Below are 26,177 nucleotides of genomic sequence, written 5' to 3'. Positions count from 1 at the left end.
ATATGGTTTGTTGCAACGCCTCCTTAAAGGGGCAGCCACACTGCTCTTCCTAAGTCTTAAAGAGACAGGACGCTCGATTGGTCTGAAATTCTTAAAGAGATAGGTAAGAATCCTAATTAGCAGGGCTGTGCTTTCTGTGTTAAATGCCTTCTGGGGAGGTCCAGATGCCTCGGAAGTTCAGAACTTGACTGGGAGAAGCGGGAAAATGGAGAAATAGGGGCAATCCGTCCGGAGGGCGTGAAATTCCAGCCAGGGGCGGGGCTTCTGAACTCCGGGGGAGCGGGAAACATAGGGGGAGGAGCTTGTGGTTCTTGAGGGAGGAGACTCGGACCCAGGAGCCCGACACGCGTGGAGTGGTGCTGAGCACGGTGTAGCGCTTGTGGATTAAATGGGACTTGTAGATGCCCTCGGGGGTTTAGTCTCATGCGTGGGAAGCCTCGATGACTTTCAGGAAGGGACCTGATCGGCAACTCCTCCCTGCCCCAGGGCGCGTGTAAACAGCCGCACGTGGATGCAGATTTGGGGGACGCACCCACGTCCCTTTCCACTGGGGCCGCCCCGCGTTGGGCGGCGGTTGGAGCCGCGGGAAGGTGGCTAGACAGGGTGACCCGACTGCATTCCTGGCCGGTGTGTCAGCGCCACTTCCCGCCCCCTCTGCCAAGATTTAAGATCCTACTCCAGAATTGGGGCACCCCTTCTACCCAGGTGGGAGAGGCTTTCCAGAGCGGAGGGAGGGTCAAGGGAAAGGGGAAATGTTTCCCCTCCCCGGGATCTCCAGACGGTTCCCTTCGCGTGGGCGAGAGAGACACCGGGGTGCTGCTCCTGCGGGCTCCAGGACTACAATTCCCAGAGGACCCGAGGAAAAGAGTCGCCCGAGGTCGGTCGCGGAGGCTGCTGGGGGTTGTAGTCCAAATTAAGATTTTGAACTCTTGCTAGGACATCCTTTAAAGATCCAATCCGGACTTTTTATCGACGGGGAGATTAGGGCTCAGAGACCCGGGGGGATACTGATCAGGAAAGGGGAAACTGCGCCTGAAGGGGTGGAGCAAGGGCTCAGGAGTCAGTCTTCTGCAGCCACAGCGAGGCAGGCCTCTCGGCTCTTCTGTATCTCCCTGGCCAGGTCGCTCTCGGCTTCTGGGCCTCGCCCTTCTTGTCTGTGAAATGGACTCTGGGTGAATCCAAATGGTATCGTCTCGGGCTACGTCCTATCCCTCCGGGACTACAAGTCCCAAGGTGCTCGAGGCGACCTCGGCTCCCCCTCCCCTCCGGGACCCGCCTCCCTCCAGCCCAAGTCACGTCGTCTAACCTGTTCCCAGCTCCTGCCCCGCCCCGTTCTCCGCTCCCCGAAGCCGAAGCCCGAGCCGGAGGAAGCCCCCCGGTGCCAGGATCTGCCCGGATCCGTGAGTTTCACCCTCCTGGGGACCAGAGGCCCTGAAAGAGCCCAACACTCACGTTCCTGGGAGGATTGGGAGGGGACTTGGACGCCAGGTCCCAGGGCGGAATTTGGGGCGCGCCGACACCTGGATCCTTAGAAGGAAACTCCGATACCTGTTTTACTGGAGGGAAGGAAAGCGGGTTCGGATGCCTGAATTCTTGGAATGGAGGGATTCGACCCCTTCACCCCGGGGAGACGTTGGAGCTGGAATTCCTGAGTCTCTCGAACTGGGAGGGCTCTAGGAAGCCGAGTCTTTGGGTAGTATAGGGGTTCGAATCCCCGAGTGTTGGTCAGAAATGAGAGGCTCAGACTGGTGGGGCTCAGGGTGAAATGGGTGACCCCCTTGCCACCCTCAAGCTGCTGTCTCCACCGATCTTCTAGGTCTCTGAGCAGAATTAAGGGTGGGGCAGGGATAGTGGAGCCTGGGTTCCTGAAGTGGAGCATGACAGGTACCCGGGGTCCCTCCGGAGGCTGTGTCCCGGCTCTCCCCCGACTTTTCGGCTCCGGGATGGGGGCGGGGGAGGAGAGAAAACACCGAGGCAGATCTCCAACCTCCTTGTGCCACTGAGCGAACCCAACATGTCATTAACCTGGGCGTCAGACCTGCCTAACCAGAGAAGGGACATCCGCCCTAGGGCACCCCCTGGCGGAGGTGGGCTCCCCTATTGCTTTATGGGGTGGGAAACAGCTGAGTTTGCACAGGTAGTTCTAGAACCCAGGGCAGAATTCCGGAAAGCGGCTGTTGGATTCTGGGAGGTTTGCATAGCCGAGCATTTAACCATTACACGGAGAGGAAGGGGTAAACTGAGGCTTGGAGCTCACACAGGCAGCAGTTTGTGGGGTCAGGATTCTGCCTCCTCCTTCTGCAGCTCTCTGGGGGACGGGATTCTCTCCGCCCCAGCCAGATTTTCTCACTAACCTTCTGCCTCAGGGCTCCTTGCCCTGACCCTGAGGTGAGAAATGTCACCTCCACGCCCATCTGTCTGACCTGAGGTATTGTGGGAGATAAGGGAGGGACAGAGGCTAATTCTGGAGGTGTCTGTCTGTCCTTGAGGCCGGAGGAGGGCAGGACCAGGCACCTCCCTCTGTCTGTCTCCCCCTTCTCTCCACCCCCATGCGTCCTAAGAGGGGGGATTAAAAACAGAATGGGGGAGGCGGGCATCTGATGAGATGGGTGTTTCCCAATGTGTGGACTTGAAGGACATTTGATGATAGCCTGAAATGAAATTAAAAATAATAACCGTGGCTGCCAAGACAGGGCTCTGGTGTGCCAAGCTCAGAGCTGGTAGGTAGGTAGGAAAGTTCTCATTGTCTAGAGGAGTCTTGGGTGGCAGAGAGGTTTCCCTTTAAATAAGGTTTGCTGACCCCAAGGAAGGACTCCTCATTACGAATGGAGAAACAGAGGCTGGAGGGTGGATATTGCTCACACCCTGGGCTTTTGCCAGCTTCTGTCTGGAATCTTCCAGGGCTCTCCCAGCCCCCCATCCCTAAGTGACTGAGAATGATCACTGGCCAGGCTCAGGAATGTACAGGGGGAATTGAGGACTCTGAAAGGCAAGGGCTCAGGAAGTTGAGACCTTGGGTGTCAAAACTCAGGGCTTGTATGATCTCAGAAAGAGTTGAAAGGACCCTTTTAGGGGGAAAAAAATTACATTGAGTCTCGACCCCTCACTCTGTTGCCAGACCCTGTGTTATAATGGACAGCCAAAGACATCTGGTAATTATGAATCCTGTATGTGTGAACTTTATTTCGTGCACGGCATTGTTCTAATCATGGCTTATAAATGTCACTCAGTCCTCATACTCCTTCGAGGTGAAGGTATTAATTCCTCCCATGGTCCACACGAGGAAACAGGCACAGAGAAGCTAAATAACAAGCCCAAGTAGAGGCTTAGAGCAGGAAAGGCCCTAGCCCATTCCACAGACGTCCACAAAGGAGGAAACCGAGTCCCAGAGACAGTGGAGCCTCTCCCAGATTCAGTGTGACCCGACAGGGATGTAGGAGTCCAGCCTGGGTGTTCCCAGCTCAGTCTGGCTCTCTGACCCTCTTCCTACTGAAGATGACTCCTCCAGGAAGTCCACAGGATCCTTAGCCCTAAAGAACCTGGCTGGGGTGCAGAGGAGGCCAGGGAAGGAGAGCCAGGGGTGGAGCTGAGAGAGGAGCCCAGGGGAGAGTACCTGCGGCTGGACTGGAGCCCGCTGGAGAGCTAGGAGCTAGAGCTGGAGGGGAGCCCAGGGGAGAGGACTCGGAGGCGGAGGTCAGGGGCAGAGGCCTGGGAACAGACACACGGCCCGCGCCACCCCCGCGCCCCGCCCTTGTATCCCGCCCGGCCCCGCTCCCTCGCCGCGGGATGTACAGCACCTGCCCGGGCCCGCTGCGCATTCCCGGGGCCTGAGCTCAGGCGCAGTCCGCCCTCCTGGCGGGGGTCGGGGCGTGACCGCCCCCTGGTGGCTCCGACGTCCCCATCGCCTGTCCCCGCCACAGCCCCACACCCAGGGTTGACATTTCTTTAGACCCAGAGGATGTCAGCATGGAATCTGAGAATCTTGGAAATTTGGGGATCATGGCGCCGTGGCTCACGCCTGTAATCCCAATACTTTGGGAGATCGAGCCGGGGAGGATTCCATGAGGCTAGGAGTTCGAGACCAGCCTAAGCGCAGGCGCAAGGGAGACCAAGTCTCTACGGAAAAAAAAGAAAAAAAAGAGTCACTTACTGCGGGAATGCTGGCATTGGAGGCTGCACAGACTTGCTCATTTATCTGTTTTAACAGACAGTTAACAAAATATTGTTTGTGTATCTCTGAAATTCTAAATGCCTGAGTTTTTTTTTTTTTTTTTTTTTTGAGACGGAGTCTTGCTCTGTAGCCCGGGCTGGAGTGCAGTGGCCGGATCTCAGCTCACTGCAAGCTCCGCCTCCCGGGTTTAGGCCATTCTCCTGCCTCAGCCTCCGGAGTAGCTGGGACTACAGGCGCCCACCACCTCGCCCGGCTAGTTTTTTATATTTTTAGTAGAGACGGGGTTTCACGGTGTTAGCCAGGATGGTCTCGATCTCCTGACCTCGTGATCCGCCCGTCTCGGCCTCCCAAAGTGCTGGGATTACAGGCTTGAGCCACCGCGCCCGGCCAATGCCTCAGTTTTTATTCCTGTAGTCTCTTCTTCCTAAGGTCTCAATTCTCAGAGCCCTGAATTCTTCCTGCACCTTCTGACCAGGTGGATTCTTACAATAGTCCTATGAGATGAACTGTTATTTATCTCCATTTTACAGATTAGGAAACTGAGGTACTCTGGTCAGGGTTGGATGGTGGTGCTGCCAGATTTGATTATTTGATTCTTTTTTTTTTTTTTTTTGAGACGGAGTCTCGCTCTGTCGCCCAGGCTGGAGTGCTGTGGCCGGATCTCAGCTCACTGCAAGCTCCGCCTCCCGGGTTTATGCCATTCTCCTGCCTCAGCCTCCGAGTAGCTGGGATTACAGGCGCCCGCCACCTCGCCCGGCTAGTTTTTTGTATTTTTTTAGTAGAGACGGGGTTTCACCGGGTTAGCCAGCATGGTCTCGATCTCCTGACCTTGTGATCCACCCGTCTCGGCCTCCCAAAGTGCTGGGATTACAGGCTTGAGCCACCGCGCCCGGCTTTTTTTTTTATTATTATTTTTTAAGAAATGGGGTCTCACTATGTTGGCCAGATTGGTCTTGAACTCCTGGCCTCAAGCAGTCCTCCCCCCTCGGCCTCCCACAGTGCAAGCATTACAGGCGGAAGCTACTATGCCCAGCCCTCAGATTTGAATTCTTGAAGTCTGACTTCTTACTCGTGCTTTTACCAGCCCCACTATACCATCCATCTAGACTTCCAGGGCAGTGCAATCCTGGGTTAGGTAGAATGTGGTACAGAAAGACTCAGAATTCTGGGTTAGACAAATTGGAGAATTCTAGAATGTTCCAAAGATAGAATCTTGGACTCAGAGCTTTCCAACAATAGGCTCTTAAGCTGAGGGGTTTAGACTTCATAGAACTTTAGTTGCCGTCAGGCAGGGTGTGGTGGTTCACACCTGTAATCCCAGCACTTTGGGAGGCCGAGGTGGGTGGATCACGAGGTCAGGAGATCGAGACCATCCTGGCTAACATGGTGAAACCCCGTATCTACTAAAAATACAAAAAATTAGCTGGGCGAGGTGGTGGGCTCCTGTAGTCCCAGCTACTGGGGAGGCTGAGGCAGGAGAATGGTGTGAACCTGGAAGGCGGAGCTTGCAGTGAGCCAAGATCACGCCACTGCATTCCAGCCTAGGTGACAGAGCGAGACTCTGTCTCAAAAAAAAAAAAAAAAAAAGAACTTTAGTTACAGTCCTAGGGTTCTTACAGTTTCAGAGTCTAGGGCTCATAGAGATTAAAGGGGCCTTTCAGAATAGCTGGTTTGGCCAGGTGTGGTGGCTCATGCCTGTAATCTCAGCACTTTGAGAGGCTGAGGCGGGAGATTGCTTGAGCCCAGGAGTTCAAAACCAGCCTGAGCAACAAAGTGAGACCCCTGTCTCTACAAAATTTTTTTAAAAAATTGGCTAGGTGTGGTAGCGCAAGCCTGTACCTATAGTCTCAGCTACTCAGGAGGCTGAGGCGGGAGGACCACTTGAGCTGGGAGGTCGAGAGGCTGCAGTGAGTCACAATTGCAGCCTGGGTGACAGAGTGAGACCCTGTCTCAAAAAAAAAAAAAAAAGTGATTTGCCTCCTTTCACTGTTGGGAAGACTGAGGCCCAGTGAGTGGAGAGGACTCAGTGCCCAAAGTCACACACTCCCTGTTCATCCAAATGAGCCGCCAGCTTGAACAGGTTCTGTTCCTTTGACTTTCCAGACAGAGGCAGGTATCAGCATGACCCAGCCTGCCCTGCTGCCTGTACCGCCAGAGCTAAGCGGTGGATGCAGCAGGGTGGTTGCAGAGCTGGTGGGCGTGGTGGCTAGCATGGGGATAGGGAAGGTGCTGGCCTGACCGGTTCCTGGTGGCCTAGCTCCCTCCCACTGGGCCAGTGACCACAGCTACCCCTCCGCCCCGGCCACCTCCCTGTTCCTCTTGCTAACAATGGATCATTGAGAGCCAGACCTCCCACTGGATGGGGACCCTAAGGAAAGGAAGCTGAGCAGTCGCTTCCCTTTGGGACCCCTCTAATCTGGTGGAGATGACCCAGAATAAGTTAGATCCGGGTGTGAAACCCATAACTACCAACTTCTTGCAGGGTGACCTTGAATATATGTTTCTGAGCCATGCTTTCTTGCCTGCTAGGGTGGTTTTGACCATTGAATGAAGCTTTGAGTGCACGTCATTTCTCACCACTCTAGAAGGGAGTGGCCTCTCAATAATTATTATTATTTTTTAATAGAGCCTTGCTCTGTCACCCAGGCTGGAGTGCAGTGGCACAATCTATACTCACTGCAACCTGTGCCTCCCAGGTTCAAGTGAGTCTTGTGCCTCAGCCTCCTGAGTAGCTGGGATTACAGGCACATGCCACCATGTCCAGCTAACTTTTGTATTTTTGGTAGAGACGGGGTTTCACCTTATTGGTCAGGCTGGTCTCGAACTCCTGGCTTCAAGCGATTCATCCACCTCATCCTCCCAAAGTGCTGGGGTTACAGGCACGGGCCACTGCGCCTGGCTGGTTATTGTTGTGTATTTTTTTTAATACTTATTTTCTTTCTTTCTTTCTTTCTTTCTTTCTTTCTTTCTTTCTTTCTTTCTCTTTTTCTTTCTTTTCTTTTCTTTCTAGACGGAGTCTCGCACTATTGCCAAGGCTCCGTGCAAGCTCCGCCTCCCGGGTTCACACCATTCTCCTGCCTCAGCCTCCCGACTAGCTAGGACTACAGGCTTCCGTCACCACGCCCGGCTACATTTTTGTCTTTTTAGTAGAGACGGGGTTTCACTGTGTTAGCCAGGATGGTCTCGATCTCCTGACCTCGTGATCCGCCCGCCTGGGTCTCCCAAAGTACTGGGATTACAGGCGTGAGCCACCGCGCCTGGCGGCTGTTGTTTTTACTACATTTACTACATTATACCCCAAGCAGTAGGCATGGGTTCTAGTACACAGCAGACAGCAGAATTATTATTATTAAAACAAAACAAGAAACAAACAAACAAAAAAACAAAAAAACAGGATCTAGCACAGTATGTCCTGGTCTCTCGTAAACATTCAGTAATTCATAGTTATTTCATCCTGTTTACCGGCACATTGTAGGTGATCAATAGATAATTGTTCAAGGAGTGATTCAGGTCTTCTTAGGACTGAGATAAAGAGATGGACACGGCCGGGCGCGGTGACTCACGCCTGTAATCTAAGAACTACAAAAATTAGCCGGGCGTAATGGCATGCGCTTGTAGTCCCAGCTAGGCAGGAGAATCGCTTGAACCCGTGAGGTGGAGGTTGCAGTGAGCCGAGATCGCGTCATTGCACTCCAGCCTGGACGACAGAGCGAGACTCCGTCTTAAAAAAAAAAAGACAGAAAGTGAATTATCCGGAGCCTTTAGACTGGGTTTGGACTTCTCCGTGGCGCATGGACTTGGCTTTGGAGGAGTTGGCATTTCCCAGCTGGGGAGGTGAAAGGGTAAAGGGCTTCCGGGGGAAGGAACTGAGTTAAGGCGTTGTCCCGCTCCTGACGGCCCCTGGCTCCCTAAGGGCGGAGTCTAGAGGGGCGGGGTCTTAGCCGGCTCCCTCCCTCCCCACCATGCAGGCGCCCGCTCCGGCCGGCACCATGGACAGCGAGGCATTCCAGAGCGCGCGGGACTTTCTGGACATGAACTTCCAGTGTGAGCTGGAGTGGGAGGGGGGCTGGCGGGGCCGGGTCCTCGGCAGCGGGCGGGGGGTGCTGAGGCCAGCCCCTGCCAGGAGGCCTGGTCCTTACCTCCACTCCGCCTCCCCAGCGCTGGCCATGAAACACATGGATCTGAAGCAGATGGAGTTGGACACGGCAGCGGCCAAGGTGGATGAACTGACCAAGCAGCTGGAGTCGCTGTGGTCAGACTCTCCTGCGCCTCCTGGCCCGCAGGCCGGACCCCCTTCTAGGGTAAGCCTGGTTCCCGCCTTGACCTCCAAAGCCAGCTTCTCTCCAGACCCCAGACCAGAGGCCTGGATTTCAGGCAAGATTGCCCCATATAGTTATGCAGGTTGTGGGCTCTTCAAGGGAACTTGAAAAAAGGGGACCAGGCCAGGCGCGATGGCTCAGGCCTGGAATCCCAACACTTTGGAAGGCCGAAGCGAGAGAATTGCTTGAGCCTAAGAGTTCGAGACCAGCCTCTACAAATAATTTTTTAAAAATCTGGCCGGGCACGGTGGCTCACGCCTGTAATCTCAGCATTTTGGGAGGCAGGCGGATCACTTGAGGTCAGGAGTTCAAGACCAACCTGGCTAACATGGCGAAACCCTGTTTCTACTAAAAATACAAAAGTTAGCCTGGTGTGGTGATGCATGCCTGTAATCCCAGCTACTCAAGAGGCTGAGGTGGGAGGATCACACTAAGTCAGGGAGGTCGTGGCTGCAGTGAGCCAAGGAAAGAAAAAAGAGAGAGAGAGAAAGAAAAGAAAAGAAAAGAAAGAGGGGACCAGTGGAGGTGGACATGTAGCGGGACCATCGGAAGGAAAGAGACGTTTACCTAAGCGGCATAAAGGCGACATAGCGTAATGGGCTAGCCATGGCTGTCTCCCCACCACTCCTCACCTGGGCTCTCTGTGCCTGAATTTCCATCGTCGGTCGGCCTCCTCTGGGTTGACCTCCAGTGATCTCTCTTGACACCCCCTCACACACACCAACCCTTCCACTAATGTCTTCTTTGATCCATCCCTCAATGTTCTGGCCTCCCCACAGCCTCCCCGGTACAGCTCCAGCTCCATCCCTGAGCCCTTTGGCAGCCGAGGGTCCCCCCGGAAGGCGGCCACCGACGGCGCAGACACCCCATTCGGACGATCAGAGAGTGCCCCAACCCTACACCCCTACAGCCCGCTGTCCCCCAAAGGCCGGCCGTCATCACCACGCACCCCGCTCTACCTGCAGCCGGACGCCTACGGCAGCTTGGACCGCGCGCCCTCGCCCAGACCCCGTGCCTTCGATGGCGCAGGCAGCTCCCTTGGCCGTGCGCCCTCCCCGCGGCCCGGGCCAGGCCCGCTACGCCAGCAGGGTCCTCCCACGCCTTTCGACTTCCTGGGCCGCGCAGCCTCCCCCCGCGGCAGCCCCCTGGCGGAGGGGCCCCAGGCCTTCTTCCCAGAGCGCGGGCCTTCACCGCGTCCCCCTGCCACCGCCTACGACGCGCCGGCGTCCGCCTTCGGGAGCTCCCTGCTAGGCTCGGGCGGTAGCGCCTTCGCCCCGCCTCTGCGCGCGCAAGGTGAACCCGGGGGCCCGAAGCGGGAGGAGGGATCCGGGACTCACCACCCCTCCATCTCAACCTCACTGGAAACTTCTCCCCAGACGACCTGACACTGCGCCGGCGGCCCCCGAAAGCCTGGAACGAGTCTGACCTGGACGTGGCGTACGAGAAGAAGCCTTCGCAGACAGCGAGCTATGAACGTGAGTGGTGGAGGCACGGTGAGTGGACGACCTAGAGGAGAGGCAGCCCCCCAGACCCTGACGATTCTCGCCCCATAGGCCTGGATGTCTTCGCCCGGCCCGCCTCGCCGAGCCTGCAGTTGTTGCCTTGGAGGGAGAGCAGCCTGGATGGACTGGGGGGCACCGGCAAGGTGAGGAGGCGACGCCTGGGGAGGAGAGGCTGGGGAAGGTCGAGGAGCCGGGTCGGGGAGCGGGGTCACGGCCAGTCTCTCCCTGGTGGCTGCGATCGGGGTCTCGGCGCCCTTTCCCATGCTCTCCCTTCACTGCGCCGGGTTTCTGCCCCTTCCTCACCCTTTCTTCTCCCTCACTCCCAGGGCTTCCCTCACCTCCTCTCCCTACCTCCCCTCCACCTTCCCTCTCTCAACCGATCCCCTTCTCCCTGCCCTCTTCCCCAGGACAACCTCACCAGCGCCACCCTGCCGCGCAATTACAAAGTCTCTCCTCTGGCCAGCGACCGGCGTTCCGACGCGGGCAGCTACCGCCGCTCGCTGGGCTCCGCGGGGCCGTCAGGCACTTTGCCTCGCAGCTGGCAGCCCGTCAGCCGCATCCCCATGCCCCCCTCCAGCCCCCAGCCCCGCGGGGCCCCGCGCCAGCGTCCCATCCCCCTCAGCATGATCTTCAAGCTGCAGAATGCCTTCTGGGAGCACGGGGCCAGCCGTGCCATGCTCCCTGGGTCCCCCCTCTTCACCAGAGCACCCCTGCCTAAGCTGCCTCCCCAGCCCCAGCCACAACCACAGCCCCAGCCACAACCACAGCCCCAGCTGCCCCCACAGCCCCAGCCACAACCCCAACCCCCTACCCCAGCCCCCCAGCCTCCCCAACAGACATGGCCCCCTGTGAACGAAGGTGAGTCAGCAATGAGGGCCCTAGAGGACTGGGTGAAGGGAGAACAAATTGTCAGGGGGACCAGACCAGCCCTGGGGAGGTGGGGAGATCACAGCCAAATGCCCCTTTATAAGCACTGCCCCTGCAGAGAGCTAGGCCAGGTGAGCTTGGGAATTTGGGTAGGAGTCAGGGACAGCGCAAAGGTTAAGTGTGGACCCTGAAGCCAGACTGCCCGGTTGTGTGACCTTGGGGAAGTCACTTAACCTCTCTGGGCCTCAATTTTCTTAAGTGTAAAAGGCAAATAATGGGCCAGGCGCAGTGGCTCACGCCTGTAATCCCAGCACTTAGGGAGGCCAAGGCGGGTGGATCACAAAGTCAGAAGTTTGAGACCAGCCTGGCCAATATGATGAAACCCCATCTCTACTAAAAATACAAAAATTATCTGGGTGTGGTGGCAGGTGCCTGTAGTCCCAGCTACTCAGGAGGCTGAGGCAGTAGAATCACTTGGGAGGTGGAGGTTGCAGTGAGCTGAGATTGCACCACTGCACTCCAGCCTGGGTGACAGAGCGAGACTCTGTCTCAAAAAAAAGGCAAATAGTGATAGAATCTATCTTATTGACATATGTTATTAAATTCATATAAAGTCCTTAAAACAGCACCTGATGGGCCAGGTGCAGTTGCTCACACCTGTAATCCCAACACTTTGGGAGGCCGAAGTGGGCAGATCACTTGAGGTCAAGAGTTCGAGACTAGCCTGGCCAACATGACGAAATCCCATCTCTATCAAAAATACAAAAGAAGGCCGGGCGCGGTGGCTCGCGCCTGTAATCCCAGCACTTTGGGAGGCCGAGGTGGGCAGATCACAAGGTCAGGAGATCGAGACCATCCTGGCTAACACGGTGAAACCCCGTCTTTTTTGTTTTTTGTTTTTTTGTTTGAGACGGAGTCTCGCTCTGTCGCCCAGGCTGGAGTGCAGTGGCCGGATCTCAGCTCACTGCAAGCTCCGCCTCCTGGGTTTACACCATTCTCCTGCCTCAGCCTCCCGAGTAGCTGGGACTACAGGCGCCTGCCACCTCGCCCGGCTAGTTTTTTAGTATTTTTAGTAGAGACAGGGTTTCACCATGTTAGCCAGGATGGTCTCGATCTCCTGACCTCGTGATCCGCCCGTCTCGGCCTCCCAAAGTGCTGGGATTACAGGCTTGAGCCACCGCGCCCGGCCGAAACCCCATCTTTACTAAAAAATAAAAAAAATAAAAATAAATAATAAAAAAAAAAGCCCGGCACAGTGGCTCACACCTGTAATCCCAGCACTTTGGGAGACCGAGGCAGGCAGATCACAAGATCAGGAGATCAAGACCATCCTGGCTAACACTGCTGACTTGCTGTGTGACTGAGGATAAATTACTTGTCTGAACCTCTGTTTCCCATCTGTGAAGAGAGATTAATAGTATCTACCCTATAGAATTGTGATGGGGATTCAATGAAATAATGCATATGTGTGTGTGGCTTTTTTTTTTTTTTTTGGGAAGGCGTTTCACTCTTGTTGCCCAGGCTGGAGTGCAATGGTGAGATTTCAGCTCACTGCAACCTCCACCTCCCAGGTTCAAGTGAATCTCCTGCCTCAGCTTCCCAAGTAGCTGGGATTACAGGCATGCACCACCACACCCAACTAATTTTTTGTATTTTTAGTAGCAACGAGGTTTTGCCATGTTGGCCAGGCTGGACTCAAATCCCTGACCTCAGGTGATCCGCCCACCTCGGCCTCCTAAAGTGCTGGGATTACAGGCATGAGCTACCACGCCCAGACGTGTGTGTGTGTGTATTATTTATATGTATATACATACTATATATAAATATATATACATTATATACATAATGTTGTGTGTGTGTGTGTGTGTGTGTAGAGAGAGAGAGAGAGAGATGGAATCTCACTCTGTCACCCAGGTTGGAGTCTAGTGGTGCAATCTCAGCTCACTGCAACCTCCGCCTCCTGGGTTCAAGTGATTCCTATGCCTTAGCCTCCCGAGTAGCTGGAATGACAGGCAGGTGCCACCACGCCCAGCAAATTTTTTTTTTTTTTTTGTATTTTTAGTAGAGATGGGATTTCACCATGTTGGCCAGGCTGGTCTCAAACTCCTGACCTCAAGAGATCTGCCTGCCTCAGCCTCCCAAAGTTCTGGGATTACAGGCATGAGCCACTCCACTCAGCCAATAATGCGTATTTTTATTTCCACTTGCTTTACTGCCAGAGTGAGTAAGACAGAGAAGAAATCATTAAACACCAGGATTCTACTTCCTGCTGGAGTTTTCTGCCTGAGATGTTAGGAGAGGAAGTTCTTAGGATCTCAGAAAGTCACATCTATCATGGTTGGTAGAAGTGGATTCTAGAGTCAGCCAGAACTGAGTTCAAGCATGGCTTTGGGCAACTGGCTTGTCCTCTCTGAGGCCCAGATTCCCTTTCAGTAATGTGGAGATGGCAGTCTATCTACCTCACAAGGCAGTGGTGAGATTACAGTAAGGTAGGCATGTAAAGCGCCAGGCACATACTAACTGCTCAATAAATGGGAGGCATCATAATTGTATATTATTCACAGCCCAAGGAAAGTGTAGCCCAGAGAGGGCAAGGAACTTCCCTGAGGTCACATACTGGTTGTATGTCCTGGAAGTTGTGGAGAGGGAGTCTTGGCTGTCTCCTGGGGACCTGTCTTCTGATGGGGCTCTTGTTCCGGCTAGGACCTCCCAAACCCCCCACCGAGCTGGAGCCTGAGCTGGAGATAGAGGGGCTGCTGACCCCAGTGCTGGAGGCTGGCGATGTGGATGAAGGCACTGTAGCAAGGCCTCTCAGCCCCACGAGGCTGCAGCCAGCACTGCCACCGGAGGCACAGTCGGTGCCCGAGCTGGAGGAGGTGGCACGGGTGCTGGCGGAAATTCCCCGGCCCCTCAAACGCAGGGGCTCCATGGAGCAGGCCCCTGCCGTGGCCCTGCCCCCTACCCACAAGAAACAGTACCAGCAGATCATCAGCCGCCTCTTCCATCGCCATGGGGGGCCAGGGCCCGGGGGGCCGGAGCCAGAGCTGTCCACCATCACTGAGGGATCTGAGGCCAGGGCAGGGCCTCCTGCTCCTGCCCCACCAGCTCCCATTCCACCCCCGGCCCCGTCCCAGAGCAGCCCACCAGAGCAGCTACAGAGCATGGTAAGTAATACAGGAGGAAACTGGGGTATGTTTGCTATGTGGATCCAAGGGCTGTAGCAAAGAGCCCCCCAAATACAGTGTAGATGAGATCGAAGTGTACTCCTCTTTTGAGTAAAAGTCCAGGAGTTTGCAGCCCAGGACTGTAGGCAGCTCACTGGAGTCAGGACTCAGGCTCCATCTACCTGAGGCTCTGCCATCCATCAGGGGGTGAGCCTGCCCTCATGGTCCTAGATGGCTGTCACCAAGTCTGCCCTCCAGCCAGGAAGAGAGAAGAGAAAGTGTGCTTTCCCCTTTCAGGCAGAACCTGAGAGTTCACACATCACTCCGCCCACTCCCACTGGCCAGGAGCCCCATTGCAATGGGATGCTGGGAAATGTAGTCTTTAGGCATACCTGTGTGTGAGTGTATGGAGGGCCATCTGGGAGTCGTGGCTACATGGAGATGTACTCTGCTCCTTCTCTGCAATAACCTGTACCTGCGCCCTTCCCCGGGGCATTCCTTCAGCAATCTCGAGTCTTACTCCTGGACATGACTAAGTCTTGGCACAACAGTGAGTTCATTCTGGGACTGAGAAGTCTTGCCTGAATCAAAGCAGTCACCCTCTCTTCTCTCCCTCTTTGTCTCTGTGTCTCTTGTGTTTGCTCTGCTCTCTCCTCTTTTTTTTTTTTTTTTTTTTTCCAGGCAGAGTCTTGCTCCGTCACTCAGGCTGGAGTACAGTGGCTTGATCTCCGCTCACTGCAACCTCCACCTCCCAGGTTCAAGCCATCCTCCCACCTTAGCTTCCCAAGTAACTGGGATTATAAGCCTGTGCTACCACACCTGGCTAATTTTTGTGTTTTTAGTAGAGATGAGGTTTCACTGTGTTGGCCACCCTGGTCTCACACTCCTGACCTCAAGTGATCCGCCTGCCTCAGCCTCTCAAAGTGCTGGGATTAGAGACATGAGCCACTGTGCCTGGCTTTGCTCTCCCTTATAAAATAGTGAGTCTCAGCCGGGTGCAGTGGCTCATGCCTGTAATCCCAGCACTTTGGGAGGCTGAGGTGGGCGGATCATGAGCTCAGAGGTTCGAGTCCAGCCTGACCAACATGATGAAACCCTGTCTCTAGTAAAAAAAATACAAAAATTAGCCAGGAGTGGTGGCGCTCGCCTGTAATCCCAGCTACTTAGGAGGCTGAGGCGGGAGAATCGCTTAAACCCAGAAGGCGGAGGTTGTAGTGAGCCGAGATCGCACCACTGCACTCCAGCCTGGGTGACACAGCAAGACTCCATCTCTAAATAAATAAATAAACAAAAAGTGAGTCTCGGCTGAGTGCGGGACTCCACCTCCTGGGTTAAAGCGATTCTCCTGCATCAGTCTCCCAAATAGCTGGGATTACAGGCATATGCCACCACACCCAGCTAATTTTTGTATTTTTGGTAGAGATGGGGTTTCACCATGTTGGCTTGAACTCCTGACCTCAAGTGATCTGCCTGCCCTGGCTTCCCAAAGTGCTGGGATTACAGGCGTGAGCCACCACACCCAGCCAAGATGAAATACATTAACGTAGTGCTTAGCATAATACCTGGCACATAACTGTTAACTGCTCTTACTGCTGTCACCATTGGACCAGGGGATGGTCTCCTGCTGTTCTTGGTCCCTGCATCCTGACTGGGAAGAGGGTTTAAGCCACATGGAACAGACCTGAATAATCCGTGTGGTTAAACAGAGGGAAGAGATAACTTCTCAGAGAAGTAGGGGTCAGGTGGACACCCCAAAATGCCTATTCCCAGGTCCTCCTGAGAGTAAAGGCAAGGAACCTTGAGGCTGAAGATTTTGAAATCAAGAGGGGAAGAATAACAGCATGTTGAAATGGTTGAGCATCCCATTGTAGAATCACAAAGTCCTGGCCACAGAGAAACTTAAAAAGTCATAGAATGTAAGAATCAAATGCTAGTGTCACCATCTTAGAATAGTAACATTTTAGAGCCCTAGAGCATTTAAAGGATTGGACAGGATCTTAGAATTATAATGTTAGGCCAGGCACGGTGGCTCATGCCTGTAATCCTAGCACTTCGGGAGGCCGAGGCAGGTGGATCACTTGAGGTCAGGAGTTCAAGACCAGCCTGGCCAACATGGTGAAATCCCGTCTCTACCAAAAATAAGCCGGGCCTGGTGGTACATGCTTGTCATCCCAGCTACTCGGGAGGCTCAGGCAGGAGAATTGCTTGAACCTAGGAGGCAGAGGCTGCAATGAGCCGAGATCACACCACTGCACTCCAGCCTGGGCAACAGAGAGAAATTCTGTCTCAAAATAAAATAAAAGGAATCTCTTCTCTTAAAAAAAAAAATGATAGGCCGGGCGCGGTGGCTCAAGCCTGTAATCCCAGCACTTTGGGAGGCCGAGACGGGCAGATCACGAGGTCAGGAGATCGAGACCATCCTGGGTAACACAGTGAAACCCCGTCTCTACTAAAAATACAAAAACTTAGCCGGGTGAGGTGGCAGGCGCCTGTAGTCCCAGCTACTCGGGAGGCTGAGGCAGGAGAATGGCGTGAACCCGGGAGGCAGAGCTTGCAGTGAGCTGAGATCCGGCCACTGCACTCCAGCCTGGGTGACAGAGCGAGACTCCGTCTCAAAAAAAAAAAAAAAAAAAAAGATAAAGTTAGTATCATGGACTGATTATTATCGATTCTTGAAGTCACCAAATCTAACAATTAAAGATGCTCATATTTTGAATTATAAAATCACAAATTCATGCACTGATATGTTGTAATAGAGGGTTATTATTATTATTATTGAGACAGAGTCTCACTCTGTTGCCCAGGCTGGAGTGCAGTGGCAAGATCATGGCTCACTGCAGCCTCCACCTACTGGACTCAATCGATCCTCATGCCTCAGCCTCCCCCGTGGCTGGGACTACAGGCATGCACCACCACTCCCGGATAATGTTTAACATTTTTTGTAGAGACAGTTCTCACTATGTTGTCCAGGCTGGTCTCAAACCAGGCATGAGCCACTGTGCCCAGCTGAGATTTATATTTTAAATTAATGCTTTCCATACACCAACACATTAGAGAGCTTGGGGAAAATAAATAAAAATAGAAGGAGGACAAAATCACACCACCCACAGAGAACCATCATTAACATTTTGAATATTTCCTTCTAGTCTTTTTTTTTTTTTTTGAGATGGAGTCTCACTCTGTCACCCAAGTAGCGCCATCTCAGCTCACTATAACTCTGCCTCTTGGGTTCAAGTGATTCTTGTGCCACGGCCTCCTGAATAGCTGGGATTACAGGCGTGTGCCACCATGCCCAGCTAATTTTTGTATTTTTAGTAGAGACGGGGTTTCACCATGTTGGCTGGGCTGGTCTTGAACTCCTGCCTGACCTCAGGTGATCCACTCTCCTCAGCCTCCCAAAGTGCTGGGATTACACACATGAGCCACCACACCCAGGCATTTCCTTCTAGTCTTTTAAAATGAAATTCTAGGCCAAGCATGGTGGCTTACACCTGTAATCCCAGCACCTTGGGAGGCCGAGGTGGGTGGATCACAAGGTCAAGAGATCAAGACCGTCCTGGTTAACACGGTGAAACCCTGTCTCTACTAAAAATACAAAATAGCCAAGCATGGTGGTGGGCACCTGTAGTCCCAGCTACTTGGGAGGCTGAGGCAGGAGAATGGCATGAACCTGGGAGGCGGAGCTTGCTGTGAACCAAGATCACGCCACTACACTCCAGCCTGGGCGACACAGTGAGACTCTATCTCCAAAAAAATAAAAATAAAAATAAAATTCTAATGGAAAAATATTAAAGTTCTCAATCATAGAATCTTGGGATTGCAAAGTCCTGGCCCCTCAGCAATTTGAAATAGCACAACCTAGCATGTCTGCAATCACAACATATTGGAAAACTTGAAATAACTGAGCATCTGGGAATTTTGGTTTCCATGGCTGTTGGGCTCTCTGAATTCCAGAATCTTAAAATCACTGACAGCAAAGACCAGAATCACAAATGCTACGCACTCACACACTTGGAATAAATAAATGCATTTTTTTTCTTTTGAGACTGGGTCTCACTGTGTTGCCCAGGCTAGAGTGCAGTGGCATGATCATGACTCACTGCAGCCTCCATCTCTTCCATTCAAACAATCCTCCTGCCTCAGCTTCCCAAGTAGCTGGGACCACGGGTGTGTGCTCGCCCAGCCCAGAATAAAGGAATCTTATAGGAAGAAAATTAAAAATAAGAAAGCACATGAGACCGGGCGCAATGGCTCACACCTGTAATCCTAGCACTTTCGGGTGGATCACCTGAAGTCAGAAGTTCCAGACCAACCTAGACTACATGGCGAAACCCTGTCTCTACTAAAAATATGAAAATTAGCCAGGTGTGGTGGCCCATCCCTATAATCCCAGCTACTCAGGAGGCTGAGGCAGGAGAATCGCTTGAACCTGGGGGGTAGAGGTTGCAGTGAGCTGAGATCACACCACTGCACTGCACTCCAGCCTGGGGGACAGAGGGAGACTCCGTCTCAAAAAAAAAAAAAAAAAAAAAAAAAAGAAAGAAAAGAGAAAGCACGAAGAATAATAAAATACTCAAATTCCAAACATCTGGAATGAACACACCTGGTAAGATTTTGTCATGTGTGCCTCTTTGCATTCATTAACAAAAGAAATGTAAGACTGTGTGTGAATTGAATAACTGGCTTTCACAATCATTGTTTTGAACTGATAGAATTACTTTGCCACCAATCCCATGGCCCCCAGCTTTCTCTCAACTTTCAAGGTCCAAGATTCTCAAATCACGGTATTCCCTGTCTATGGCAGGGAACTGGAGGCTCTAGGAGGAGATGGAAGGCACCCCAGCACCCCACCCCGAGGGAATCCCAGTCCTACCCCTGTCTAGATGGGTGCCACAGGTCCCTGGACCTGTTTCCTACTCTGTGTCGTGGATATACTAAAAATCCCTCCAAGTCGCTGACCTTTGCGCCCTGTCCCCCAGGAGATGCGCTCTGTGCTGCGGAAGGCTGGCTCCCCGCGCAAGGCCCGCCGCGCGCGCCTCAACCCTCTGGTGCTCCTCCTGGACGCGGCGCTGACCGGGGAGCTGGAGGTGGTGCAGCAGGCAGTGAAGGAGGTGAGCGCTGCTGAGCGGGAGGTGGGCGCGGCGGGGGCGGCGCAGATGCCAGGCGCGGGACTGAGACTTTCCTCTCCCCCGGTGCACTCAGATGAACGATCCGAGCCAGCCCAACGAGGAGGGCATCACTGCCCTGCACAATGCCATCTGCGGCGCCAACTACTCCATCGTGGACTTCCTCATCACCACGGGTGCCAATGTCAACTCCCCCGACAGCCACGGCTGGTGAGCCCCGACCCGCGCGGTGGGCTGGGTCCCCCGTGGGCGGACGCGCAGCCTCTCATGCATCCCTCCCCGCAACCCCCCACCCCCACGTCTAGGACACCCTTGCACTGCGCAGCGTCGTGCAATGACACAGTCATCTGCATGGCGCTGGTGCAGCACGGCGCTGCAATCTTCGCCACCACGCTCAGCGACGGCGCCACTGCCTTCGAGAAGTGCGACCCTTACCGCGAGGGTTATGCTGACTGCGCCACCTACCTGGCAGGTGCGAGGCAGGGCTGCTGGCGAGGGCAGGGCTACTGGCGCCTGGGTACCTGGCCGGTGCGCAGGAGCGGGGAGGGGCGCTACTACCCCCTACTAGGGAGACGAAGGTGTGGGGGCTGTACCAATCACTTAGCAGGATTGCGGAGGAGGAGGAGGAGGAGGGATGGACTGCCTGCGGGGGTGGGGGACTGTGCCCTCCTAAGGGAAAAGGGGACATGGAGGCTGTGCTATGTGAGCTGGACACCTTTGGGGAGGAGAGTGGCTGTGAAGATTGGTCTGTTCACCTTTCGCATCTTCAAGGGTGAGGAACTGAACGTTTCAACCCTGCCATCCACCTGGCATAGGGCTCTGGGCAAGTGGGCTCTGCCACTTGTGGGAGAGGCATTGCCACACCCCTGGCAGGTGAGCAGGCTGCAGCGGCTGGAAAGGGGCTTGTAGGAAGACACGAGGCTGTACCCTATCTCTCCAGGGGGCAGGCTGCATCACCTGGTTCCCCGACAGGCGGGGCGAAGTAGGCACAGGGATTGTGCACAGGGTCATTTCACACCTGGAGGAGCCAGTTGTATCTCAGTGCCAGCGAGGAACTTCACGGAGAGTTGGAGTGAGGCAGGTTCTAGGACTTATGGGTGAGACAAAGGGTTATATATTTGAAAGTTGAGCCTGGTCAGGCTACAGGACGTTGTAGAGACCCCTGTCTCTACAAAATATTTATTTATTAATTTTTATTAATATTTTTGAGACTGCCAGGCTGGAGTGCAGTGGCTCAATCTCAGCTCACTGCAACCTCCACCTCCTGGATTCAAGCAATTCTTCTGCCTCAGCCTCTCGAGTAGCTGGGACTACAGGTGCTCACCACCATGCCCAACTAATTTTTTGTATTTTTAGTACAGATGGGGTTTCGCCGTGTTGCCCAGGCTGGTCCCGAAATCTTGAGCTCAGGCAATCTGCCCGCCTTCGCCTCCCAAAGTGCTAAGATTCAGGTGTGAGCCACCACACCTGACCTCTACAAAATATTTTATTTTAATTTTTATTTATTTATTTTTTGAGACAGAGTCTTGCTCTATCACCCAAGCTAGAGTGCAATGGCGCCATAGCTCACTGCAACCTCTGCCTCCTGGGTGAAAGCAATTCTCCTGCCTCAGGCTCCTCAGTAGCTGGGATTACAGGCACGTGCCACCACATCCCGCTAACTTTTTTGCATTTTTATTTGTTTTGTATTTGTAGTAGAGATGGGGTTTTGCCATGTTGGCCAGGTTGGTCTCGAACCCCTGACCTCAGGTGATCCGCCCACCTTGGCCTCCCAAAGTGCTGTGATTATAGGTGTGAGCCACTGTGCCTGGCCTACAAAATATTTAATAATAATATAAAGAATCAGGAGGAGGCTGAGGCAGGAGGATTTCTTGAATCTGGAAGTTCGAGGCTGCAATGAGCTTGATTTTACCACTGCACTCCTGCAGCCTGGGTGGCAGAGTGAGACCTTGTCTCAAAATAAAATAAAATAAAATAAAGAAATAAAAGAAAAAAAAAAGAAAGAAAGAAAAGAAAGCCAGGTGCGGTGACTCGTAATCCTAGCACTTTGGGAGGCTTGAGACAGGCGGATTGCCTGAGCTCAGGATTTCCAAACCAGCCTAGGCAACAGGGTGAAACCCCATCTCTACTAAAAATATTTTAAAAATTAGCCGGGTGTGGCAGCGTGCGCCTGTAGTCCCAGCTACTCGGGAGGCCGAGGCCGGAGAATTGCTGGAACCCGGAGGTGGAGGTCGCAGTGAGCCAAAATTGCGCGACTGCACTCCAGCCTGTGCGACAGAGCGAGACTCCGTCTCCAAAAAGAAAAGAAAAGAAAGAAAGAGGCAGTCCATGAGCCAACTTAAAGGACAGTGCGAATCTTCCTTAGAGACTGTGCCATTTAAGCTAAGCGCCAGGGTAGGGCAAAAGATTGGACCGCTAGGGTTGACACGGGGATTCAGCAATGTACAAGAAAGAAATGGAGGGCCGGGTCAGGTAGCTCACGCCTGTAATCCCAACACTTTGGAAGGCCGAGGCAGGTGGATCACTTGAGGTCAGGAATTTGATACCAGCCTGACCAACATGGTGAAACCCCGTCTCTACTAAAGATGCAAAAATTGGCCAGGAGTGGTGGCGCACGCCTGTAATCCCAGCTACTTGGAAGGCTGAGGCGGGAGAATTGCTCTAACTCGGGAGGTGGAGGTTGCAGTGAGACCGCACCATTGCACTCCTGCCTGGGTGACAAGAGCGAAACTCCATCTCAAAAAAAGAAAAAAGAAAAAAAAAAAAAAAGGAAATGGGAGCCTCTGACCCTGCCTCGGGAGTGGGTGGCCCACTGGCATGCCTCCCCCAGTTTCCTCGAATGCTCAAAGGCGGCCAGTCCTGGCATCTGACTCCAGCTCCTGTTCCTATCCGCAGCCGTGGGCACACACAAGATTTCAGGTGGTTGCTGAGACAGGCGCCAAATTCCAGGGCCTGTCCTGGTCCCCACGTGGGCCCTGTTCTTGGACCCCGTGGGCCACGTTCTCACCTTCCCCTCCGTGGCATGTTTCAGACGTTGAGCAGAGTATGGGGCTGATGAACAGTGGGGCGGTGTACGCTCTCTGGGACTACAGCGCCGAGTTCGGGGACGAGCTGTCCTTCCGCGAGGGCGAGTCGGTCACCGTGCTGCGGAGGGACGGACCGGAGGAGACCGACTGGTGGTGGGCCGCACTGCACGGCCAGGAGGGCTACGTGCCGCGGAACTACTTCGGGGTGAGCCCAGGGGAGATGTCATGGGGACATCCCGACGGCTGGGGAAAAGGGGGATCCCACAGGAAAAAGAAGAGGTGACAGGGACAAACTGTTATATTGGGCGAGGGAGGTCAGAAAAGCTCATTATTGCTCATGGGGAGGAGAGGAGAAGTCCATTCTATTTAATAGTAATGTCGGGGGTAAAGGTCCCTTATAGTTAGGGGAGTAGAGGAGGAAGAGCCCTTTTATTTTTAAATTTCTATTATTTATTTATTTATTTTTAAATTTTGTTTATTTATTTCTGAGACGGAGTCTCGCTCTGTCGCCCAGGCTGGAGTGCAGTGGCGCCATCTCTGCTCACTGTAACCTCTGCCTCCTGGGCTCAACCAGTTCTCCTGCCTGGGATTACAGGCGCCCACCACCACCACACCCGGCTACTTTTTGTATTTTTAGTAGAGACGGGGTTTCACCATGTTGGCCAGGCTGCTTTTGATCTCCTGACTTCAAATGATCTGCCTGCCTCGGTCTCCCAAAGTGCTGGGATTACAGGCATGAGCCACCATGCCCGGCCAATTTTTTTTTTTTTTTGAGACGGAGTCTTGCTCTGTCGCCCAGGCTGGAGTGCAAGGGCCAATCTCCGCTCACTGCAAGCTCTGCCTCCTGGGTTCACACCATTCTCCTGCCTCAGCCTCCCGAGTAGCTGGGACTACAGGTGCCCACCACCACACCTGGCTAATTTTTTGTATTTTTAGTAGAGATGGGGTTTCACCGTGTGAGCTGGGACCGTCTCTACATCCTGACCTCGTGATCCACCCACCTCCGCCTCCCAAAGTGCTTACAAGACTTGAGTCACTGTGCCCGGCCAGCCAATTTTTATTTATTTATTTGAGTTGGAGTCTTGCTTTGTCACCCAGACTGGAGTGCAGTGATAAGATGTGGGCTCACTGCAACCTCTGCCTCCCGGGCTCAAGTGATTCTCCTTCCCTGGCCTCGAGAGTGGCTGGGATGACAGGCGCGTGCCACCAAGCACAGCTAATTTGTTTTTTTTTGTTTGTTTGGTTTTTTTTTGGATTTGTAGTAGACAGGGTTTTGGCATGTTGGCCAGGTTGATCTCGAACTCCTGACCTCAGGTGACCTGTCCTCAGCTTCCAAAGTCCTGGGATTGCAGGCATGATCCACCGCATCTGGCTGGAAGAGCCGTTTATAGAGCTATCAGGATGTAGGGTGCTGGCCAGTGCTGCCTTACTAGTTATTTGATTGGTTTATGCTTAATCCAATGTTTTTATTATCACCCCTGATTGTATTGGTGGAAAGGTTAAAGAATAATCCATTTTAGCCAAGGGAAGCGACGAAGAAGAATCTCATTTTAATGATGGTGGGTTGAGTTAAAGAATTGTAGATTAAGGCTGGGAGAGGGCAAAAGACTGGACCTCTAGGGCTGACATGGGGATTCAGCAATGTATAAGAAGGAAATGGAGAGCTAGGCCAGGTGGCTCACACCTGTAATCCCAGCACTTTGGGAGGCCAAGGCGGGCGGATCTCCTGAGGTCAGGAGTTTGAGACCAGCCTGACCAACATGGTGAAACTCCATCTCTACTAAAAATACCAAAAAAAAAAATTAGCTGGGCGTGGTGGTGGGCACCTGTAATCCCAACTAATCAGGAGGCTGACGCAGTGAGCCCTGATGGGTGACAAAGTGAGATTGTGTCTTAAAATATATATAATTATATGTATTTATAAAAATTTTATAAAAATATTTTTATAAAAATATATATTATATATAAATATATATTTATATATATGACAGGTGGAGAGGAAGCTTTTATTACACTGCACTGGGCAGAATGAGGAAAAATCCATTAACAAAATTGTAGTATAACTGAGGAAAATTGTCTATTAGAATTAGGAGAGAAGACAAGGAAGATTCCGTTACATTCCTTTTTTTTTTTTTTTTTTTTTTTTTTTTTTTTTTGAGACGGAGTCTCGCTCTGTCGCCCAGGCTGGAGTGCAGTGGCGCGATCTCGGCTCACTGCAAGCTCCGCCTCCCGGGTTCACGCCATTCTCCTGCCTCAGCCTCCCGAGTAGCTGGGACTACAGGCGCCCACAACCGCGCCCGGCTAATTTTTTGTATTTTTAGTAGAGACGGGGTTTCACCGTGGTCTCGATCTCCTGACCTTGTGATCCGCCCGCCTCGGCCTCCCAAAGTGCTGGGATTACAGGCGTGAGCCACCGCGCCCGGCCTTCCGTTACATTCCTGAGAGGGGAGATTTATTTATTTGTGTGTGTGTGTGTGTGTGTGTGTGTGTGTGTGTGTTTTGTTTTTTGAGACACAGCCTCAGCCCTGTCACCCAGGCTGGAGTGCGGTGGCATGATCTTGTCTCACTGCAACCTCCGCCTCCTGGATTCAAGTGATTCTCCTGCCTCAGCCTCCTGAGTAGCTAGGATTACAGGCATGCACCACCACGCCCAGCTAATTTTTTGTATTTTTAGTAGAGACGGGGTTTCTCCATGTTGCCCAGGCTTGTCTTGAACTCCTGAGCTCAGGTCATCCACCCACCTCGGCCTCCCAAAGTGCTGGGATTACAGGCGTGAGCCACCGCGCCTGGCCCTGAGAGGGGAGATTTTTTTGTTTTTTTGGTTTTTTTTGAGACGGAGTTTCGCTCTGTCGCCCAGGCTGGAGTGCAGTGGCCGGATCTCGGCTCACTGCAAGTTCCACCTCCCGCGTTTACGCCATTCTCTTGCCTCAGCCTCCCGAGTAGCTGGGACTACAGGCGCCCGCCTCCTTGCCCGGCTAGTTTTTTTGTATTTTTTTAGTAGAGACGGGGTTTCACTGTGTTAGCCAGGATGGTCTCGATCTCCTGACCTCGTGATCCGCCCGTCTCAGCCTCCCAAAGTGCTGGGATTACAGGCTTGAGCCACCGCGCCTGGCCAAGACTTTTTTAAATATGGAAGTGGGACCCAAAAAGACAGCCAAGGTGTTAGAGAGAGGTGGGCTTCTCCTTGTGGCAGTTAGGAGAGACTGGAAATATTCCATTTCATCAATGGAGGCTCTGATTGGAAGCTTCCGTCTGGCGCTTGGAGGTGACACAGAACTTGGATTCTGGAGCAGTTTGGGAGGTGCTGAGAGGTTCCCTTAGGAAGGGGTGGGAGGATGCAGACAGGCAGCGGATTTGCGTGTGGGATGAGGAGGTGGGAGCTCCTGATGTCTGAAGATCCTGTCTCTCCCCAGCTCTTCCCCAGGGTGAAGCCTCAAAGGAGTAAAGTCTAGCAGGATAGAAGGAGGTTTCTGAGGCCGACAGAAACAAGCAATCCTGCCTTCCCTGCAGACCACCCCCTGTTTTTTGCTGCCTTTATCTGCACCCCTCACCCTGCTGGTGGTGGTTCTCGCCACCGGTTCTCTGTTCTCCCGGAAGTTCAGGGGAGAAGGAGGACCCCAGCCTTAAGTTTAGGAATCTGCCTTAGCCTTGGGAGGTCCGGGAGGGGCTGGAAATCACTGGGGAGAGGAAACCACTTCCTTCTGCCAAATCAGATCCCGTCCAAAGTGCCTCCCATGCCTACTGCCACCATCACATCCCCCAGCAAGCCACCCACCTGCCCAGCAGAGCCTGGGATGGGCGACCACACCACTGGATATTTCTGGGGGTCACCACTGACTCCATCTCTCCCAGCAGTCTTGGGGTCTGGGTGAGAAACACTGGTCTCTACCAGGATCCCTGCCCCTCCTCTCCCCAATTAAGTGCCTTCACACAGCACTGGTTTAATGTTTATAAACAAAATAGGGAAACTTTCCTTATAAATAAAAGTAGTTTGCACAGAAA

The 26,177-nt window shown here is 53.3% G+C and overlaps 1 protein-coding gene across 3 annotated transcripts; it reads left to right on the top strand.

Moving 5' to 3' along the window:
* Nucleotides 1-33: 33 nt before the first annotated feature.
* PPP1R13L (protein phosphatase 1 regulatory subunit 13 like) lies at nucleotides 34-26,177 on the top strand. 3 transcript variants are annotated; one of them, XM_005589590.4, is made up of 13 exons: nucleotides 34-103; nucleotides 8,140-8,215; nucleotides 8,330-8,472; nucleotides 9,270-9,783; nucleotides 9,867-9,965; nucleotides 10,044-10,135; nucleotides 10,400-10,850; nucleotides 13,563-14,023; nucleotides 19,003-19,134; nucleotides 19,226-19,359; nucleotides 19,455-19,621; nucleotides 22,181-22,380; nucleotides 25,589-26,177. In XM_005589590.4, exons 2-13 carry the CDS (start codon nucleotides 8,161-8,163, stop codon nucleotides 25,625-25,627), a joined length of 2,487 nt encoding a protein of 828 aa, XP_005589647.3. In that variant the 5' UTR covers nucleotides 34-103; nucleotides 8,140-8,160; the 3' UTR covers nucleotides 25,628-26,177. The 3 variants fall into 3 exon arrangements, with proteins under 3 accessions (XP_005589647.3, XP_045235991.2, XP_065390667.1); XM_045380056.3 differs by lacking the exon at nucleotides 34-103 and adding an exon at nucleotides 680-877; XM_065534595.1 differs by lacking the exon at nucleotides 34-103 and adding an exon at nucleotides 1,329-1,400.

This window comes from Macaca fascicularis, chromosome 19 (assembly GCF_037993035.2).
Source record: "Macaca fascicularis isolate 582-1 chromosome 19, T2T-MFA8v1.1".
Classification (NCBI taxonomy): domain Eukaryota; kingdom Metazoa; phylum Chordata; class Mammalia; order Primates; family Cercopithecidae; genus Macaca; species Macaca fascicularis.
Note: the sequence above shows the minus strand (reverse complement) of the source record. Positions and strands in the feature narration are given on the sequence as shown.

Excerpts from the sequence above, each read along its gene's own strand:
- PPP1R13L (XM_005589590.4), top strand. The coding sequence starts at position 8,161 with ATGGACAGCGAGGCATTCCAGAGCGCGCGGGACTTTCTGGACATGAAC. Across the intron at positions 8,216-8,329 it reads TCTGGACATGAACTTCCAGT|CGCTGGCCATGAAACACATG; the intron begins GTGAGCTGGAGT and ends CCGCCTCCCCAG. Across the intron at positions 10,851-13,562 it reads ATGGCCCCCTGTGAACGAAG|GACCTCCCAAACCCCCCACC; the intron begins GTGAGTCAGCAA and ends TGTTCCGGCTAG.